The sequence below is a fragment of the Etheostoma spectabile genome, chromosome 4 (assembly GCF_008692095.1).
Source record: "Etheostoma spectabile isolate EspeVRDwgs_2016 chromosome 4, UIUC_Espe_1.0, whole genome shotgun sequence".
Taxonomy (NCBI): domain Eukaryota; kingdom Metazoa; phylum Chordata; class Actinopteri; order Perciformes; family Percidae; genus Etheostoma; species Etheostoma spectabile.
The window spans coordinates 33,315,125-33,337,373 of record NC_045736.1 but is presented as its reverse complement, the minus strand read 5'-3'; the positions used below and the strand labels follow the sequence as shown (position 1 = coordinate 33,337,373).

The 22,249-nt window shown below is 44.0% G+C and overlaps 1 protein-coding gene across 1 annotated transcript in view; it reads right to left on the bottom strand.

The window, feature by feature from the left end:
* Window positions 1–7,252: 7,252 nt before the first annotated feature.
* Window positions 7,253–22,249, bottom strand: part of angpt4 (angiopoietin 4) — a 55,677-nt gene continuing 40,680 nt past the window's right edge. The window contains exons 2-10 of the mRNA XM_032514256.1: window positions 20,972–21,127; window positions 20,776–20,897; window positions 12,975–13,059; window positions 12,479–12,626; window positions 12,205–12,317; window positions 11,086–11,187; window positions 10,835–11,001; window positions 9,330–9,463; window positions 7,253–8,853 (exon numbers count right to left, since the gene is read on the bottom strand). Of these exons, the coding sequence (XP_032370147.1) occupies window positions 8,693–8,853; window positions 9,330–9,463; window positions 10,835–11,001; window positions 11,086–11,187; window positions 12,205–12,317; window positions 12,479–12,626; window positions 12,975–13,059; window positions 20,776–20,897; window positions 20,972–21,127 (1,188 nt within the window). The 3' untranslated portion in view covers window positions 7,253–8,692. The remainder of the gene's footprint in view (window positions 8,854–9,329; window positions 9,464–10,834; window positions 11,002–11,085; window positions 11,188–12,204; window positions 12,318–12,478; window positions 12,627–12,974; window positions 13,060–20,775; window positions 20,898–20,971; window positions 21,128–22,249) is intronic.

The following is a 22,249-nucleotide window of genomic DNA, read 5'->3' as shown; positions in this document are numbered from 1 at the left end:
CTTCTTCTTTGGGTATTAACGGCAGCTTGCACCCTTAATGTGTCACTGCTACCATCTTCTGGAGTTAACTGAGTCCTACAGTGTCCAGGAGTCAGACGTGTCCCCTCAGCCCTGTTGTCACTAGGAAGCTGCCTTGTCCACTTTCTGTTACCTTACATCATTTCATTTCATCATGTTCTTTCTCTCTGATTCTGTGAAATAATACATTTTAATGGTTTATTTGATAGGGACTATGCATATTTATGAACATTGTTGCATAAAAAACACCATGCAAATATGCCAGAATTAGTCAAAATAACTACTTTTCATTTGTGGTCCCTAGGCAGGTGACATAGAACTGACATGAAGACAGCCAGCAGTCTCACTGCGCTCATTCAGCATAAATTAAAAGGTAACCATAATGGTGACATACACAAAACCAAACAACATGATGAAAAGACATTATTCATCCACCTCTATACTTCATTCAGTTTAATTCAAATGCAGGCTCCATGTTGATGACCAGAGGTGGAACAGGTACTCAGCGCTAAAGTAAAGTAATAATACTGTGTTACAATAAAAGTCCTGCAATCAAAAGGTTGCTTCAGTGGTACACAAGTATTGGCACCAATACATAGCCTACTTCATGTACCAAATGTAAAAGTACTGATTGTGCAGAATGGCCCCTTTTAGAATATTATATATTGGATTATAAAAATATTGAGCATTAATTATTCATTACTTTAATGTTGCAGCTGGTAAAGGTGCAATAAAGTTGTGTACATCATATTGGAACGTTCCCCACTATATGCTACCTCAGTGTTGGTGTTATGACATACTGTATGTAATTGTGAAGCTGCGTGGCATTATTTAAAATTATAATCTTTTAACAAGCATTCTTCTGATAGATACATCAACATGTATTTCTAATGAAGGGTTCAGTAAGTAAGGGAAGTTTATTTGCATAGCACTTTTCATTGATAAAAATCACAAAGTACTTCACAATAAAATCTGATACAACAAATTAAAATACAAAAATATTTAAATACAAATATAAAACATAAACGCAGTGACACAAATGCCTAAACGTACACTTCCTCATTACCAAGTCAGAGTTAAAAAATATATTTGCTTTTCTTAAAGATATAAAGGTCGATAAACTACAGACTTCTAAAACTCATAAATAACAGGGATGGGTGGCATGAAAGTATGATGTGTGAAAGTGTTGTGGAAGCCCTTACTGTGTCAATCTAAAATGAACGAGCATCAAGAAAAACCGAGGAAGCTGCAGCTCCTTGTCCTCCAAAAAAGGGATTTCTGCCCCCAGCAGGTGACGCTGCTGCTCCACCAGGAGTCCCTCCCTGTCCTGTCCCAGAGCAGACATGATCCCACCGCTGGGATGGGGGTCTGCTCTCCTGCACATCCAGCTGGCTCTCTAAACTACGTCCCATCTTAGCTCAAACAAGGCAATTATTTTGGATATCGTTCGTGTTTGAATGTCATGGAATTGATTTTATGCGTGACTGTTGTTTGTGTTGATGTTTTGGGGGGTCTGTCAACAAGGTTACAGAAAAACTACTGGCCCCATCATCAAGAAACTGGGTGGAAGGGTGTAGCAAGGGTCAAGGAAGAAGCCATTTTATTTGGAGGCAGATCTGAATCATGGCGCAAATACACACATTATTTTTCACTTTCATTAACACTGCAAGATTTTTATTATTTATTATTATTATTATTATTCCAATACCACGTTTGTGGTATTGGAATAATGTGAAAAAGGACTTCCCCGCTGGGCAAATTCCCATTGCATCAGCATGGTGGTGGGGGCACGCCTTGGTGGAGGTCTGCGCTGACGGAGGGCTCTGCTAGTTGGAACTAGGATGGCTGTGCCCCGAGGTATACAGGATGGTGAAGCTGGATCCTGACCTGCGGGGGGGTCTCCAGGCTGGTGCCCCACATTTTACAGAAAAATAGCATTGGTTCAAAATTGTGTAAACCCATCTGACAAATAATTAAGAAATAAAATGTAATGAAATGATGCAGAATTATGATACATGAAAGAAACTTTTATTTTGTCGTCAAAATTGCAGCCTCAAAATATGAAATGAGATACACAACTAACATTTATTCAAAAAACAAAAGGCTATCAGTAAAACCTTATGAAGATGATTTGTTCTGTCTTTTTTAACAGTTGAGAGACAGAGAAACAGGAAGATGCTTTATTCACATTTTATTTTACAAAATACTGCAGATTGTTGCAGAGTGAACAAGCTTTACTAAAACACACTCGGTTAATAAAAGAAACAGAGAAATGTATTTGGATGTTAGCAGTAAACAGCTTTAACCCAGTTACCCCGAACCCCAAACTGAAACAATGAGAGGGAAGATGGAACTCCATCCATCCTAAACGGCACCACCTTCTCTTCCATAAAGTGCTTTTTATTCAGGTGAGTATAGAACATTTCTACAAGCTTCTCATACAAACTGCATTAATTGATAATTAAAAGGAGAAGGCTGCAGGATAATAATCCCTATTATCACATGAAAACCTCTTTTCATCTAAGAGATGTCCTTAATGTTGTTTTGAGGTATCATAAACCCCCGTGATTGGTGTCTCCACCCAAAGAGCAACATGCTGAGTGTGTCATGGTCCTGGGTGTTCTTCAGTTTCCAGTTTTATTTTGTAGGGTCATGTCTTGTTTTACTTCCTGCCTTGTGTGTTTTTTCCGCCTTTTTGATTGTCTGCCCCTCCCTTGCTTGGGAATGGATTGCTTCAGTGCGGCTTTGTGTTGGCGCTCTACCTTGTGGCTGATTTCTGAGGACTATGGTTACCTGGTCCTCAGATCTCTGTAGGGTAAATCCAGACAGCTAGCTAGACTATCTGTCCAATCTGAGGACTATGGTTACCTGGTCCTCAGATCTCGGCAGGGTAAATCCAGACAGCTAGCTAGACTATCTGTCCAATCTGAGGACTATGATTACCTGGTCCTCAGATCTCTACAGGGTAAATCCAGACAGCTAGCTAGACTATCTGTCTAATCTGAGGACTATGGTTACCTGGTCCTCAGATCTCTGCAGGGTAAATCCAGACAGCTAGCTAGACTATCTGTCCAATCTGAGGACTCTGGTTACCTGGTCCTCAGATCTCTACAGGGTAAATCCAGACAGCTAGCTAGACTATCTGTCTAATCTGAGGACTCTGGTTACCTGGTCCTCAGATCTCTGCAGGGTGAATCCGATTTATCCAATCTGAGTCTGGTGATGACTAAAACTACTTCTGAACATACACATGTTCCATCAGAACAACTTCCTTTCTGCCGTGGCTCCGTGCGGGGCTTAGCACTGCCCAGGACGATTGTGCACGCTGTGGAGGAAGGTCTGGCAAAGCGAGACTAGCCCCTCCCTAGTCTCGCTTTGTCAGAGCTTCCTCCACAGCGCTGCAAAGGAGGGTCTGGCTAGTCTACACAGCATTCTGGGATGGGAGAAAAACGTGCTCTGGATAATTGACATCTCATTTAACTGATTACATCTTGGAAGTTGCAAGTGCTGTGCGAACAATCTTGTAAATCAAACGTTGTCTAATGCTTTCTAATGCTTTCTTATTCATAAAACGTGTCAGACATCACCACCTTTGTGTATACATTTTTATTCATTTACATTAGGAAGCTACAGGACAGCGTCTTTAAAACATGACCTGCACGAAAGAGAAACAAAATAAAGACTGTACCCAGCACTTCTGAAAATGCACTTCCGAAAGCGTCTCTGTCCCCAGCACATGTCCAACCAAACGGACGCACATGCTGATGTTGGCGTCTGAGTCCCCGTCTCTGCTGCCAACCACACATAAGCTACAGTATAACGCCATCTGAGCTGTCCGTTATCCTTTTTGTCATTTATCTGGCGACGTAATAACTGAGTGTTTTATGTGTGTGTGTGTGTGTGTGTGTGTGTGTGTGTGTGTGTGTGTGTGTGAGTGATTCAGATGACAAGGCAATACCAATATGGTTTGCAACTCATTTGATGTGTGTATGAGTGCCATGAGAGAGGGTGTGTACACCAATGAAAAATGAAAAATCAGGGAAATAATCAAGTTGGGATGATAATTAATGCAATATTTCTCTGCTTCAGAATCTGGACTCACTCAGTCGCTGGTTTGATTTCTTCTTTGTTTAAATCAATCTTTCTTTGATTATTATCCAGACTTTCTATCCAACATATTACAGCTCAATTTGGACTTCTTTGCTGTCCATTTCATCTTTAATTGTTGCCTTCTTTCAAATGTCAGGAATACAGAGTAGAGACTGCAGTTTGTCGATACAGATTGAAAGTGTTGTCATGGTTACTGATCCTTCAATACTAATTCTGCTTGGGATTTTGCCGTTATCGTTTCTTTTCCTGAATAATAATTCAAACCATGTCCACCATGTCCTTCATGTCCATCTGCATGTCTCAAAGGAATCCATCCTTCAATATTTTATGCGTTGCTTAAATTTTTCATGTCCAAATCTGTCTCACTAACGGAGAAGACACGGTGAGGGGGGATTTGACCACACTGGTCTTTGTGGTTCTCTAGAGAAAACCTCCTCATCCTCTCACGGAGGCTACTGTCACCGTCCACTGGTGTTATGTTGATTAATATTCCAGCTGTAGTAGTCCGACCTAGAGATGTTAATGATTTGACCGTTAACTGTCATTAAGAATTTAGAGTTGGAGTTTTCAGTTAAGCCGTTAAAAACAATAAGTTGCATTTTAAGCTGTTTTTTTTTTCGGCCCGGGGCTCTCTGCTGGACGCCGCTCACAGCTTAGAGCTTCGTGCCACTATATCGATGAGGACTGGCGGATTAAATTGTCCAACCTACACACAGAGTACGCCAGGTAGACCCACAACTGACAACCTTGTAGGTGGATGCGGTGGAGACAGGCTCAGACACACCCCGGACCACAGTGGACTGGTCAGTCGCACAAGTAGTTCCAGGAAAGTGGCTGCATGTGTCCAAGAAAATGCACGGAACATCGTGGCTAATCGACCAGCACAAGTCTGCAGCTGCACGCAGAAAGTGTCCCAGAGTCCCGGACGGGTACACTGGGACTCTGTTGCCCGCCTGTCGGTTAACAACTAACAATCATTTGACCAAGGTTGGCTATTGGTCAGAAAAGAAACCTTTAAATACGCATCTGTAGTATGAACTGGGATTATCAGAAGTCTACAGGTCACCCAGTTTATAAACAGGCACCCTTAGTGTAATGTCCCTTGTTGTTTTCGTCCTCTGTTGGCACATTACTGTCTGATTGTCCACGTCTGTGACCCGACGTGACAGAATACGGGACTGGACTAACTTGTCATCATGCACCACTTCCTACTTTCACTTCATGACCTCTGTCTAATAAACACTTCCCTCCTTTACTGTCTGGATTGTTTTACTCCAAAAGAGATGTTTCAATGTAAAATAATTTTTTAATAGGAGGGGGTACCAGGGTGTTTTCACACCCAGTATTCAAAGAAATTCTTCAGTGAAATGTTGGTCAGAGAAGAAGAGCTAGCCCCTGATGGAGAGGAATGTTCTAAGGTTATAGGAGATACCTGCGAGGTATTCTGAATTTTGTGGATGATACCAATTTCTCATCCAAGTTTTAGACTGGACCATGAAGCTGCAGGTGTGCTCCATCACCGTTAGAGGTGCTTGTCGGAGGCTTTGCAGACCCTCCCCCTGCCTCCACAGCTTCCCAGCAGCGGGACGGGACAGTCTGCATCAGACTAACTTTCCACAACCGACAATCCGACATTCACACCCATTTTAAGCAGCAGTTGGCCAGCTGTGTGGATGTTACGACCCAAAGTAGTCTAGGGGTGGAGGACGCAAACAGTTTAAAATAATCAACCCAGGACAGAAAACAAATGGTAAATATGGCATTTTTATTGTGCCCGCACAACACGAGGCTACTTAAAGCAATCTTCAAAAGGAAGATGAAAATAGGCACAGGTATCGCAAGTTTGATTCAGAACAGGTCACGGAGCAGGTCCCAGAGCAGGTCCCAGCACCTCTCTACGCTGGCTTCCACAGAAGCCTCTTCTGCACACAGCCATGCTGCCCTCTCTTAAGCTGCCAAGCACTGATCAGCCGATCAGCCTCAGCTGCTGGCCTGCCATCAGCAGCACACACCTGCAGAGAATCACACACACCTGCAGAGAATACACATAACAACACGGCATATGACACCCCCTCCAATAAGAGGGAACCCCTTCCTCTTTGCACGCCCAATAAGTGCTTGTGAGCCATTCACCAAAAAATGCGGCCAACAGTCAACAGGGATCACTACCTAAAGATCCACCCCCCAATCCTCCTCTGAATTGGTCGCCACCCACCCTGTCCTAAAGACCCACCTACGCTTCAACACACCATGTTGACCACTGACTTCCAACACTTATCCAGCGAGGGATCATTTTTTGGGGCTTAAATACACAGTAGTACGCTCAGGTACGCAGTTTTTAAACTCCTCCAACAACATTAGTTCACGCAAAGAAGACATATCGGCAACCTTACACGCTGCACACCACCGGTCAAAAAGAATCCTATCTCCCTCCAAAGTCGTCCTACAAAGTTCTCTGGTTTTTTCTAAGATTGCGGAAACGCTGTCTGTAGGCACCAGTTCATGTGCTTGCAAAATAGCACTCTTTACCTTATTTTAATCAAACCCGTCCTCCACAGCCTCTTGAGCTTTACCCACTAACTTACAGCGTAATAAGATAGCCCACACGTCCTTAGGCCACTGCAGAGCGGCAGCAATACGCTCAAATGCACCAAAGTCAGCTTCAACCACTGAATCACGGAAAATAGGCACCAGCGAAATGTGCTTAGTCACATTAAAACTGACGGTAGAACTGTGAGAATGAGCCCCAGCAGCGGTGATGTTACAGGCAACTCCCAACCCAGCCTGTATTTCCATCTGACACATCTTTAAGGCAGTCTACGCCTCCAATTTCTTCAACTCTAACGCTCTGTGGAGCTGAAAATGCCTCTTTCTTCTCCCTCTCTACCTGAAGGCGCATTGAGCGCACCTTCAACCTGGCATCCAGCTTAGAACCCGGAGATGAATCCACCGACATTGGTTCAAACTGCGGTAAAGTGACGGGCTGTCGGTCGGCTCCCTCATGTCGAACAACTGGAGTGATAGTATCAGGTTCACTCACCGCTAGATCAGGGTCGCACACAGGTGCAGATACAGAGAAAACCTCCTTACTAAAAAGACCATCTAACACAAAAGCCTTCAGCCTTACGGAGGGAAACAGACAGAAATACCAGAATATACCGCAATCTCATGCTTCAATCTGATCCTTCTTTGTACACTTGTCAAATGTACCTAAAGTAGGGTCAGACACAAATGCACCTAACTTGAAAGCTGCCATCGTACGCTATTCACAAGCTAAGTTTAATATTCAATATAAAAAATAATCCCACACAATAGGCCTCCAACCTTGCACTGACGGAAACAAATCTTCCCCAGAACCTGCCTAACCAATACTAAACCCTGTGTATCTTCTGAAGCCATGCCAGCCTCGAGGAAGCACATCAGCGGCCAAAACCAAAGGCAAAACAATAAACTAGTGTCCCAAGGAAAGGTTGATTAGGCCCAGCTGGACACTACCCTACCTGGACTGAGGAAGCAGTTTCACAATCACACACCAGCAAAGCCACGGAGACAGCACACAGGGCTATATGTCATCAGCAGCACACACCTGCAGAGAATCACACACACCTGCTTAGAATCACACACACCTGCAGAGAATCACACACACCTGCAGAGAATCACACACACCTGCAGAGAATCACACACACCTGCAGAGAATCACACACACCTGGAAAGAATCACACACACCTGCAGAGAATCACACACACCTGCAGAGAATCACACACACCTGCAGAGAATCACACACAACACAACACGGCACGTGACAGTGGAGGTGAGACATGAGCCAGGGATTGAACTTTTCTCTCAAGCTCTCTTTGGTCATCCTTACACAGCCTGTCTTTATTTTAAATGTACAAACACGTGCAACACCATGAATGTGTTCCAAGGGAGACTGCCTGAAAATGTGCACTCTTATCCCCACAATTAACTTGTCTCCCACCTTTCTATGAAGGCTGTCCAGGCTCAGGAGGTCATGGATGGTTCAATCCCCAGCTCCTCCTGTCCACATGTCACAGTGTCCTTGGCCAAGACACTGAAGCCCAATGGCACTTGCACCTTGCATGGCGAGAGTGAGTTGCAGAGTGCTTTATCAAGATAGGCATGTAACTAAAAACACTTCAAACTGCACTTTGTATGAACTTGCTTCTTTCTAGCCTCATGGATCCAGGGTAAGTCATAAAAACAAAGTCCCAGAGAAGAACCATAAAGCAAGACTTTTAAAAGCATAAAACTGGGGCAGAGGGGTTTTGACATCACGGCGTTCAGTCGGAGGACAGGCAGGGTTGTTGTTCAAAGTTGTTGGCTTGTACCATCATGGAAGTGGAATGGAGGGTTGTGAGTTTGGAAGTTATCATACCATCATGACGCTTAAATTGAGGGGTGTTCCACATGGTGAGAAATTCCACTTCGTCAGGAAGCCATTGGAGCCCTGGAGTTGTGTTGGGAGCCATAGGGTTGTACCATCATGATACTGGAGGGTCCTAAGGCTGTGGGTTGTACCACCGCTGGAAGGGGAGAGCTGTTGTTAGAAGTCATAGGGCCGTACCATCATGGAAGTGGAGCGCAGGGAGTAGCTGGGGCCCCTGAAGTGGTGCCACTTGATGCCGTTGAGCTTCCTGATGTTGTGGCCAACGGTGTAGTAAATACCGTTCAGGTTGGAGAAACCACAAGCGTCAAACCACCAACCTGATGGAGAGACAGAGACACACGGAGGAGCAGGAGGAGCAGGAGGAGGAGGAGGAGGAGGAGGAGGAGGAGGAGGAGGAGGAGGATTGTGAGAAAGGGAGGGACGGAACAAAAAAGAGAGGGATTATTAATGGAGAAGAGGCGCAGATGGATGGAGTCTATTTGTACTTTCAAATGAACACATTAATGTCATGTAATATGAATATATAAAAACGGCTGCTGGCACAGCGCTCTGAACCCGGCTTCCAGTCACCTTTCTCGGCTAAATTTAACTGGAAGGACGGCTCAACTTAATTTTCATGTGACCTGTCACCATAATTTCGTAGGATATTATAGAACCTGTTCATGACGGTGTGTTTAAATATTTCCTAGAGGGGACATTGTGGAAGTGTCCTATCTTTACTTTTATAAACGTTAGGAACATTTGTCGTGGAGGACGCTGTAACCCAGAATGGAGCGGAGATTTGGAGCCTTACCTCCCGTGAGCATCAGGGCACACTTGCAGTGGTCACAGTTGTCGTTGTCCTGGTCTCGGGTGCTGAAGCCGGTCCCGTGGGTGGTCAGGCTGCTCTGCCTCCCCGCTGTGCCGCTGTAGCCTCTCAGATACAACCTGAGTGACAAGAGACAGGGTGATCCATTGGAGGGCTGATCCATGAAATGAGCATGTGCAGTTGTAAGATATGATGAGATGTAACTTTATCCCAAAGGTAAATTGGTGTACAAAGTAGAAAAGAGTGTAAATATAAAGTATAAATAGATAGAGTCCTTGCTAATCCCTATGGGGATTTTCTACGTTTACAGCAGCTTTTATTAGCAGCAGACAATGTTCAAAAATATACTATATACTATATAAGAACACACATTACACACCGCACTCTAAATGGGATAATTGTCTGTATAATGATCGTTCACAACACTGAAATGAACCGTATCCAACACTCCAAGCAGCCCAGTGCTGGTTTTGATTGAAATTTTGAGCCGAAGTACCAATTGCTCGGTGGAATCAATAACTGTCAGTTGGGTGGAGGGAAGGATGAATGGTAGCATGGTAGTGTTACTACACAGCCCAGCTGTGTAAGCACATTGTTTTAAATTAAATGTCAATAGAGGTCATCAAATCACTGAATCATTTATCTCTAGACTTTTTAATTCACATGCATTTTCTTCACTTCAGTTTTCTACATCTACTTTTTGTTATCCACACTCCTGAGGCCACATTTCTTAAACAATAAAGGGCAAATGTGTTGTGAAAGATGAAAAATGATGAAACACTGCTGCAGTATGGAGCCATACTAATCAGTGACCCTCTCTGACCTTTCATGGCATGGACTCATCCATTCTCAGCTGACTTCACTCACTCCTAATCATGGCCTACTCTAGAAATCCTCCTGTCCTTAGCTGTGGCTGGCAGCAGCATGTGAGGGCCCTCTGTCCACAAACCATGGTTGTGTGTGATAAAAAACAGTCAATCCCATCATCTGCCTCTGCCCTAAATGTGTGTAAAGTAACAATAAATGGCCTAAACTGAAGCATCAGTTGTCCAAATTAGCCAATACCATGGGTACCATGCTCATGGAAAATCCTGAGCCCCCCCGTGTGCCAGACTGCTAGTAGGCTACATTCATTAAAATGAAGCACTGCAGTTGGTGCTAAGTGGAGCGTCTGTCATAGTTGGTTCTGTCGCTGTCAGTCCCCCTGCGCTGTATCCTATCCATATATATCCATATCCTGTCCTGAGTGGAAAGATACTACTTTACAGCTTTATTATTATTGAGTTAATAGGTGTGTGTGTTTGTGTTGGCTGCTGTCCATTTCCTAAGGTTCTGAAATGCAAACATTATAAGGAAAACATAAATTGCCTATCGCTGTCCCTCCTACATTCTTGTCGATGTACCATGGTGATGCTCAAACCCCTGTGAACCAATCCTAGAGACAGACGCCACACTGGCTCTGTGTGTGTGTGTGTGTAACTGTCAGTTACCTGTACTGCTGTCTCTCGCTGGTCAGTGTGAACCGGTCATACAGGGAGTGGGCGGGGTGTCCCTCCCAGTCCCTCAGCTCCACTCTCAGAGAGTACTGACCCTGACTGGTCAGCAGGTACATCACCTCGTTCCCCAGCCAGTGTTCTCCGAACACGTCCCCGAAGCCCTGCAGGACGGGAGGAGGCTGGGTCAGTGATCCAAACATTTTCACTCTGACCTTAAAGTAGACCACCTCAAGGGACAAACGGACCATTTTGTATTCCCTCCAGCTCCTCTGGAAGTCAACGCTGCCGTTAAATCGCCGCTGGAACACCGTCCAGCCCCCGCCACTCGTTTCCATGTCACAGAACACCTGGAGGAGAGCAAAGTAGGATTTAGTCTGACACTCATCACACTGGTAGGGGATAATGGAATCATCTAAATCAGGTCAAACTCGATTTAAAAGGTGTGGAAACCCTCAGTATTATGCTTTACTATAAGAAAGCCACAATAAAGTTCATAATAAAAGTTAAAAAATGACTTTTGATACTTAAGTACAGTAAATATCAAATACTTTTACTCAAGGTGGCTAGTAGGCTGGTAGGACGGTTGTACTTTTACTCAAGTATTCTTTCAAGTACTTTACAAGACCACGTATAAGTATGACTTTTATTTTTAGACTGTCTTATAAAATTTTACCCCCCTCCCTTGGCTCTAGGGCTGGGTACCCCAGATGATTTCCCAAATCAATTCTGATTCACAAGGTCCTGATTCAGATTCCGGATTCAATATCAGTTAGGTTAGGGGAACATCAGATTACTGTACAAACTGAGCTTGGATACAAACGAGATCTTAAGAGAACTTCTAATTTGTACAAGCAAGAAGCAATATCATAATCAATATCAGATAACACAAAAAGAGAAGGGTTATAATTGGAGAACTGATTATTTTAAGAGAGCCCTACCTGGCTCCATCATTATTTTTGATTTGATTTGATTTACCATGGCCCTAATATACCATCATACTGTATATATGTGACAAGGAGGAAATTGTTTGACAATTTTTCAGTTTTTCTTTTAAAAGGAACACAATTCTTTTTATATATATACTGTATATATACATATATATACATTTTATTTGTAATGAATATTTTTCTGTATATTGAATAGTCCACTAGTTGTTTCAGCTGTGTTATGTCCAGTGTGTGTTTCCATCACACTGACGGGTCAGTCTTAAAACCACTGATCTAAAGACCAGCCAATGTTTGGTTTTTTCAAGCTCGGACACGTTGGCCATTGTGTGTGTGTTCTGTTGTTGAAAATATATAATACTTAATGAATAAAATGGGTGGAAGAACAGGAGAACCTAGACGGAGGTTCAGTGGTCCTACCTGCACCGGTTCAGTCCTGTTCCCAATGTAGATGGTATAAAGGCCGCTGACGGAGTGGCCCGCCTTGTAAGCATCTGCACAGTCCCTCCACATCTGGTCCCGGGGAGGTGACCCTAAACAGACACACACTCTGTATATTATGGCTGGGACGATATGCTTTTGTCCCGTGTGTGTGTGTGTGTGTGTGTGTGTGTGTGTGTGTGTGTGTGTGTGTGTGTGTGTGTGTGTGTGTGTGTGTGTGTGTGTGTGTGTGTGTGTGTGTGTGTGTGTGTACCTGTAGTGGTGGCCACCATGTTAATGAGTGTGTGGACAGACTCCATCAGCTGAGCCTGCTGCCTCTGCAGAGCCGTGTTATTGCTGCTGGCGACCCTCAGCTGCCTCTCCAGAGACTCGATGGCCGCCACCTGCGCCCTGACGACAGACTGGGAGCAAACCACCCGCATCAGTCTGGACTTCATACAGCAGATTTACAACAATGATGAACCCTCGTTCCGAGTTTTAATTTTTACTCTCTGGCTTTTGTTCATATTCTATGCACTTAACTATATAATTATATATTTTACTTTTTATCCCATTGATATTCTTTATGCTTATGTCAACCAGCTAGGACTGAGGCTCGGCCTTATCCATGTTGCTAAATGATTCACATGAAGTAATCCTGCTGATATTTACATTGCATATAGTATGTAGTATATAGTTAAAACACATGTAATATAATAGAGTGGATGCATTACACTGACACCTGTCCAAACACCTGCTGATGAGTATACCTGCAGCCTGTTCTTCTCCTCCTTCATGTCCTCCAGCTCTCCCTTTTGCTGAGACTCCAACCTCTGGACTTTACTCTCCAAACGACTGATGGACAGACGGACAGAGAAACAAAGACTTTAGACACTCCATCAACAGCACACTCACAAGACATGTATAGTACATGTTTTTCACTGCAAATCACATAAAGGTCAACCCACAATGCAGCAATGTATGTTTGGTGCCAGTGTGTATTGTCCTTGTTCTTACAGAGATCTGGCCACAGGTCACATGACATCGAGAGAGTTCCAAAACTTGATGTTTTAATGATAAAACCATTGTGTTCTAAAACGGGTTGTTTTGACGCCCCCCTGGATGATTTTGTAGTGGCAATGTTTCTGCCACCACGGCATCAGAATTAGTGCAGACGTCCACTGTTACTTTATAAACACTGTTAACAGGGCGGTAACACATCAAGATATACTGCAATGCATCACGATTTGGCAAAAATCTACCGCTCCCTGTTCAGATCCTCCAATCAAGGCCGGGGAGGGTCTAAATGCATGTCAATCACTGTTTAGGCACACACATTAATTCTCCCTTGTGGGGGGAGGGGCTTAGGAGACCATTTGGGGCTTTGGTAGAAAGGGGGGAGGGACTGAGAAGTTGTCCTGGATCCTCCCAATCCTACCTACAGCACCTCAAATGGAAAGACCTGCAGTGTGTGTGTATGCAGCCGTAAACCTCAAAGATACACACAAGTAGGTTTCACTGACTAACCAGGTATGTACAGAGAACGTAATCCATCCGCCCTACACTGACTCTGCAGCTCAATAAAACCATCAGCGGACCTCTTCCTTTACTGCGGCCATAACTACTGCGTCTGATAGAGGGCTGTGTCACGTGAACGATAAACACATAATGTTGTTTGGAGAAACCGTTTGAAACGACTGATGGAAAGTCTCGATCAAACATCAGCAGTCAACTGATCAGGTGGGAGTTCCAGAGACACACTTCTGATGTTTGACCCTCATGTATGTTCAAATGAAAAATGATAGAAGACATATAACATAAAGTACAGAAAGACAATTCTGTAGCAGCTGGATCAAGGAATTCTGGGAATGGTAGGCAATAAGTAAAATAAGGAGTGGAGACGGCAGGCTGAGGGGAAGTAAATTACTATGTCATCACACAATAACTCCTGGAATGTGTCATATTGTTATCAGTGTGTTTAACAGTGTGTGTGTGTGTGTGTGTGTGTGGTGGTGTGTGTGTGTGTGTCAACAGGAGGACAGAAATCCAAACTATTTGTACTACAAATCTGTCTGTAACGGCCCAGAGGTTGTTACTCCTGAGTTACTCCCTCCTGTTAGAGAAGCCGTAAAACAGTGAAATATAGATTTATAACCGCCCATCATTTTTTCTGCCAGAACAGACTGCAGGTCACGTTATCTCTGCAGCTGAACCAGCAGGACAGCTGCTGGAAATAGACGCCAGCCCCCAGTTCCATCAACAACACGGGGGCCAAGTAAATGAAACCTGATGAAGGAGTGGCATCAGAGGGAAACTTGGGACACTGAAACACTGATCTCCAGTTCACACTCACTTTGCTCTGAGTGCAGACAACAGAACGGGTGGGGGGGCAGCAGGAGTCGGGTGGGAAAATGTGTCTCCCAGAATAACTCACACTCGGAGTGTTAAATACTTTGGGCTGTTGTCCAATATCAGGAAAAACCATTATTGTAAATGAAATATCTCATAACCTTCTGTATGAGTAGATTCTTCATCTTTTTATTAGAATTACACTCAATGTTGTTGTCACTAACGTTCAGGGACTTCATGTCCCAATTCATCCCAAAGTTGCTGTTTCCTGCTGCAAGAAGACATTAATTACCGTAGTTTAGAGTAAAACAAGTCGCCATGCGACAAGCTTAGCACAGAATTTGTGTTGTTAAGAGAAAATTGTGCTCCAGTTGATCCTGAGAGGAACATGGACGTTAACATAGAGGTAACGTTAGTTGATCAGCAAAGTCCGCATGGTAGATATTCTGGTTACCATGAATGTCTGCACAAATACATCAAGTAGACAGAAGTAAAAAGTATTTCCCAAGGTACGTGGAAACTGTGTTGGCACTGGAGGAAATGTCAGGGGACGAGGAATGGATTCATCCTCTGGGAACCATGAACGCCTCTACAAAGTTTTATCTTAATCCATTGAATAGTCGTTGACATATATCAGTCTGGACCAAAGTGGTTTACCAGCTCTGCAAGGAGGATAGCCATCCATGCCAGGCCAGGAGGATTTAGGCTCCCCTGTTCTCCTCTAGTTCAGGTAAATGGGAATGTCAGTCCATTAAAGGTCCTGACACTCCAACCCGATGGACAGTTTGGCCGACCTGACATGTTCGGTCAGAAGGTGGGCACTGGAGGCAGTCGGACTCAAAGGACCAATCTGATTGGTGGAGTGCTAACCCGGAAATGATGGGTGGGATGAGTGTGACCAGAGTCTCTCAAAATCTGAGGAAAACCTTTTAAACTGACCTTTGCGGATCTAAAATGAAGACAGATTCAGCAGCTGCACAGAAGCACGTGTCGGTGAACTATTTCAGTAAATCATGAGACTGTATCCTGTACAAGCCGCCATGACAATCTGGCTTTGAATTTCTCGAGAGACCAGACCCACGTGACATGTTTGTCCAATCAGCTGCCGTCGGCAGTAGCCATGGCTTTGGTGCGTTCCGAGGGATTTTATTTCATTCAGTCCGACAGCCATTGGTGTGCCACACATGGAATGTGAGATCTGTTAATATAACATCCGTTATAGCCTTTCTAACCACACTGTAGAACCCAGTTTGTGCTGAAGTGTAGCTGACGTGTGTCAGACGTGACCCTCCACCATCATGTGGCTCTGTTCCACCTGTGAGTGATATCACTTTACATCTGTCGGTGAGACTGAGAGCTGAAGCACATGACCAGCTGCTGCTTCTGACCACTGCAACACGCTGACCCGCACATGAACGACCCAACATCCTTCAGGGGCAGGAGGACTGATGGGGAGCCGCTGATCGCCGGGGGGCTGCGGTTTGGACAGCACAAGTCTGTTTGTGTGTGTGTGTGTGTCTGTGTGTGTGTGGATTTATGAGTTTGCACACATTTCCAACTACATCCAAAACACAGAAAATAGTGTTTTTTCTATATGAACACAGATATTAAATGTTGAGTTTAGGGCTGCAACTAACAATTCTTTTCATAGTCGATTAATCTGCTGATCATTTCTCTTGATTAATGGAATAAATGTTTAGGTCTCTAAAATGTGAAACATGTAGATCAGTGTTTCCCAAAGCCCTCAAATGTCTTGTTTTGTCCACAACTCAAAGATGTTCAGATTACTGTCACAGAGGAGAGAAGAAACTAGAACTTATTCCCATTTAACAAGCTGGAGTCAGAGAAATTGGACTTTCAAAACACAAAAAGACTCAAATTATCACAGTCTTATGTTCATGCTTTGATGTTTTAGCAGCAATGTTTCCCTGTTCTCATTAGAAGTTATTATTTTGGGTTCTAACTAACTGAAGGCAGCAACAGCCTATATTCAGATTATTCTTTTTTAGGTACTGATAAAGAAATGGCAGATTGTTAGGTAAAAAAACGCTGCCTTCATCCAGTAGTGGCTCATCGGCCTGACCATTACCCAACACAATCAGAACCAGCACTCTGGACACATCATTGTCATATTTTAAGGTAAAATAAAGGATTAAATACCTAAAAGTTGTGAATTGATCCTTTCTTTAAGGCTTTTAGGGACCTCTCAAAACACACAGGATTATCTCAAGAACGCTTTCTCAGTTAAAACCGGACTGTTTTTCTTATTTCTTATTGTTTTTATTTAGCTATATTTTGGAAAAATGCAGAGGAGTCCACGTACCTAAACAATTAAAAAACTTAACTAACCCTAACCCTATAAACAGTGAATTTTAATAAACTCAAAGCAAGGCCAGAAGTGGAACAGACGCTGGTTTGATGTAGGCAGCGATTAGAAGAAAAAGAGAGACGTTTGTATGAAAATACCAAAAAAGAAACATGTAGCTCCACACAAACACAGCTGGAGCTTCCATGGTTTGTTAGCGACTGAAAACATCTGTTCAACAAAAACCGACTGCGAGAAGACTCCCCCAGTCAGATCAGGGTGAACATGTGAGGCCAATGTCCCCCCCCCATGCATCACCGACGTCCACTGAAACTCGTATTCTACCGTAAACGAAGACACAAGGGGCATTATGCAGTTTTGGTTACTTTCTTTCTCGCTTTTTCACAGGTTTCTGCCTGTCTGTTTGTATTATCTGTTACTGTAAACAGAGGACATGCTTGATAATTACTCTGCATGTTTTACTGCTCAGCGCACCGTCCAACTTCACCTCACCGTGAAAAATAGTAAAAATATTGTGATTCCAAATATTGGCATGTCTCGCAGCGGCAGCTGTGGACGTATTTTCATCATCTCTAATGACCTGCTTGGATTTCAAATGTTCTCACTGTTATAGTTGTGAAATCGCAGATAAGGCTCTGGGCAGTCCGTCTATCCTCCCCCCACCCCCCCATGCAAGGTCAATTCAACTGGTTTCATCACACACAGATTATCGTCCAAAGCAATGTATTTCTATGTGTCCTCAAACATGTCCGCACAGGATTTAAAACAATAGAAGCTATTTCTGAAATGTATGGTGCCTTGAAAATGCACTTAACAATATACTTTAAATATATGTTCTTAAATATTTAGAGATGTATTATTGTCTTCATTAGAGATGCAGACAGAGATGCAACTGTAAACACTGACTTGATCAACTTATATTAAGTGTTAATTTGCAAAATATATTTTTTCCTAAATCCTGTTTTTTTTTTGTTTAGGTGCAGTCCATTAGCCTGGAAATCCAGACCATATACACCAGATATAACAGATACACCGATGTGATTGGTGCAGCTCACCTCTGGCCCCGCCTATATCAGATACACCGATGTGATTGGTGCAGCTCGCCTCTGGCCCCGCCTATATCAGATACACCGATGTGATTGGTGCAGCTCGCCTCTGGCCCCGCCTATATCAGATACACCGATGTGATTGGTGCAGCTCGCCTCTGGCCCCGCCTATATCAGATACACCGATGTCATTGGTGCAGCTCGCCTCTGGCCCCGCCTATATCAGATACACCGATGTGATTGGTGCAGCTCTGCTGCAAGGGCATAGTTAATGAGCAGCATTACTCGATGGAGGAACTCATCTGAACTCATCTGAACTCACTGAGCGGATTCAGATTGTTCTTTCTGAGAACTCGGGATCTCCAGGGTAGAGGTCCAGGGAACATAAATCAAACTGGTGTTCTTTTGCTTTCCTTTTCATCTGTTTTTGTAAATAAACTCTTCATGCTGTATGTTTCAGGGGTGCACTTTTACCAGAAGGAAACTTTTGTCTTCTGTACTTCCTGTTCCAGTGGCATAACGCCTTCCCTGCTCCAGTTTGTTTTTCTGGTATGGTTTTATGATGATGATGGTTTTAAATTTCAGTCTTTTTTCATCCTTTACTGAGTTTGCTTGTTTTTACTTTGTGCTCCAACTGTGCAGTCGTTGCAGACCCTGCCACTCCTATCACCCGGCCTTCCTTCACTTGTTCCCCATTCCCTCATTAGCTCCCTAGGTACAGTATGTACCAGTCCCCATCCACTGCCTCTCTGCGAGAGGGGCTCAGTGCCTCAGCCTTCCTGCATCTGCTTTTTGATCCTGATGGGCTTTTTGACCCGGCCTGTGGATTTCAGATTGGGCCTCAGCCGGACCTCTCTGTCCTTGCTTTGACTGCCTTTTTTCATCCATTTTTACCAAATAAAGACTCTTCTTTTTACCTCCTGAGTTGTGTTCTTTATGTCTTTAAGCTGTGGCAGGTTTTGTATGTACTGCACATTTACATACGTCCCAATGATATATTTGATTGTATATACTCACATTTTACACATTTAACACAAAGACAAAAAGAAGTCAAATATGGCTGGTGTGAGAAGATGTTTCTAACTAGATTTTCCAGCTGTTGAAGGGGTCTTCATAGCACTTTGCTGTGAGCTAACGAAGGTGTTTTATTTTCCACTTTCAAGGTTAGCTCAAAGATGGCGGCCTCTGTGTTCTGCTGGAAGTACATTGAGAGCGTGTAAAACAAGCAGTGTGTGTGATGGAGTTTAGCTGAACGTGCTCATGTCGGGGGTGAACCCAACCTATCCGGTTGTGACCTAATAAAACGAGAACGGGAGCAGTGTTCACTGTCGCCAGGTGACCTTATCTCAAACACTAAGCATGGAGGGGGGGCCACTACGCATTCTAACAACAGGGAACACTGTTTGACTGGGGGGACAGACTTCCACACAACACCTGTGTTTCTTGTGCCACTGGCAATTCAGACGCAGCTACCCGTACTGCTGATGCCAGTTTATATGAATTTTTGAAAGAGTCTAGTAGTGTTCACTGAAAAGCGTTTACTGAAAAAGAATAGCTTGGAGCAGATTAATTCTTCATATTATGCTTTTTGGCTTTCCCCTTTCCTTTATTGTGTTGAATATATTTTTTGTGCATGTTATAGGTTTACAAAGTGAAAAAGCCCAAAGCCCCCCCCCCCACCCCAAAGGGACTTACCATCTCCAACATAAAACTCTGTTCGCACACTGCTCCAAACAGCTCTAATGTAGTCCAGCCTTTACTTCAGAGACACACGTTATAATGCTCTCCTAGCTGCTAGCATGGCACGCCCTCATACTCTGCTTCTGACTGGCTAGTAGTCCTTACCTAGGTACTGTCAGGGCCCTCATACTCTGCTTCTGACTGGCTAGTAGTCCTTACCTAGGTACTGTCAGGGCCCTCATACTCTGCTTCTGACTGGCTAGTAGTCCTTACCTAGGTACTGTCAGGACCCTCATACTCTGCTTCTGACTGGCTAGTAGTCCTTACCTAGGTACTGTCAGGGCCCTCATACTCTTCTTCTGACTGGCTAGTAGTCCTTACCTAGGTACTGTCAGGACCCTCATACTCTGCTTCTGACTGGCTAGTAGTCCTTACCTAGGTACTGTCAGGACCCTCATACTCTTCTTCTGACTGGCTAGTAGTCCTTACCTAGGTACTGTCAGGGCCCTCATACTCTGCTTCTGACTGGCTAGTAGTCCTTACCTAGGTACTGTCAGGGTACACCCTCATACTCTGCTTCTGATTGGCTAGTAGTCCTTACCTAGGTACTGTCAGGATCCTCATACTCTGCTTCTGACTGGCTAGTAGTCCTTACCTAGGTACTGTCAGGGCCCTCATACTCTTCTTCTGACTGGCTAGTAGTCCTTACCTAGGTACTGTCAGGGCCCTCATACTCTGCTTCTGACTGGCTAGTAGTCCTTGCCTAGTGACTCGCAGATGGAACAGAAGTGAGATGTCTCACTCTGTCGCTAAAACAGAGAGCTCGACACTCAGGGTGAAAAGAGGAGCTGCAGCAATGTGCAGTACAACAAAAAGATGGTGTTTTCTGAAAATGAAACCATGACAACCTATTCTGATAAAACTTCTAAATACAATTATGAACCTGAAAATAAGAAGAATATGAGCACTTTAAAAAACTCGTGAAACTGTGAACTAGTCCCGGTCATTTTAATCTGTGTGAACTGAACTATAAGTGTGAAATTGCACAACAAAAAGTTTTCAAAAAAATGTCAAATTCCTGGTATGTGTACACATGGCAAATTGTTACTCCTAACGTGTGTCCATAGAGCATTATTGAGTGTCAAATGTACCACAGATGAAGTATCCTACCTGTTCTTGTCTCGCAGCTGACTGATCTCCGAGGTCTGCAGCAGCAGCTCCTTCTCCAGCTTGTTGGTGGACAGAGAATTCTCCAGCAGCTGGATCTCTATTCGAGACGTGTGGTTCAGCACCTGGTGGAACACGTTCAACATTAGAACGAGGACATCGGCTTCCAGGTGGCGAGGTCAAAGTGGCGACGGGTTACCTTGGCTTCCACCACGTTGAGTTTGCGAGTCTGCTCCGCTGTGTGAGTGAGCAGGTTGGTTCCAATCTCCAGCATGGTGGCCGTTTGGTTGTGGACGACGTGCGACGGTATGTTAGTGATGGCCGGCTGCACGCTCTTCTGAAGGACGGTCTCCAACTGAGGACCACAAGACAAACACATCAAAAGGATTCAGAGTTTCTTCGCAGACAGTTTTAATGCTGCTATGACATCACATTCATAGGGAACGAAGACTAATAGAACCAAAACAAAAGACACGGCTGACACTGGACTGTAATTGGTCTGGATCAACGGAAGGACATTTCCAGGATAAAGCCTAACAGGCTGTGCCCCCCCCGCTTCAGCTCTCTGTGTGTGGCCGTTCTCAAAATCCATTCAGTACAGAAACAACATCAAGCTTCCAACTAGCAAGCTAGAGTTTTAAAACATTAGGATGGTGTAACAAGGCCGGTCTGCTTGGTTCTTTCAGGGAGTGATTTTAAGATAAATGTGTGGGGCATTTCCTCTCTAACTGGGACGTTAACACTGTATCAGATATTTCAAATAGTCAACAGGCTATTTCTAAAAACATGAGGCCATTTTTAACATCACTGCCTCCGGAGCTTAGTGTGTGATTGGTTTAAAGAAATGCAATGTCTCCTGTCCTGGTATGTATCTGTGACGTAGCCAGATCTCACTCCACAGGGCTGTGGAGTAAAGTCTAGTCTTGCATTGCCAGACCTAATGTATTAGTTATTGTACCATGGTCTGGTTGAATACTCGATTCTGATTGGCTGCAGGGTGTCCATAAAAACTTTTGAAAGGACACCCACTAAAGGAGTTCCAGTGAAACTGATTGTTAATTAAAACGGACTTTGTTTCCCAGTGAATACCGTTGTCTCCCATCCTGTTCACTGTTCAGGGCGCTACTCCAGGCTGCGACAGTAACGGTACACATCACGGATACATCTTCTAGTAAAAGTTGTTATGTTGTTTTGGGGACAGTGACATGGCTGATAGCTAGCTTGCCTTGATGTTAAACACACTGTCAAATTATTTGTACTGATTGCCAACCGTACACAATGTTATGTGATGTTATTGCTAGCATAGTATTAGCTCTCTGTCTCGGAGCTGAGCTGAAGGGTTCTACGAAATGGCAAGTCGTATCTAAGGTCTAAGGTCTGTTCTATTTCCTGGAGCAGTGACCAACGTTTCCATTGAATTACAACCTTATGGGATGGAATTGATTGTTCCAGGTTTTAGTCAAACCCTCAGGCGTAA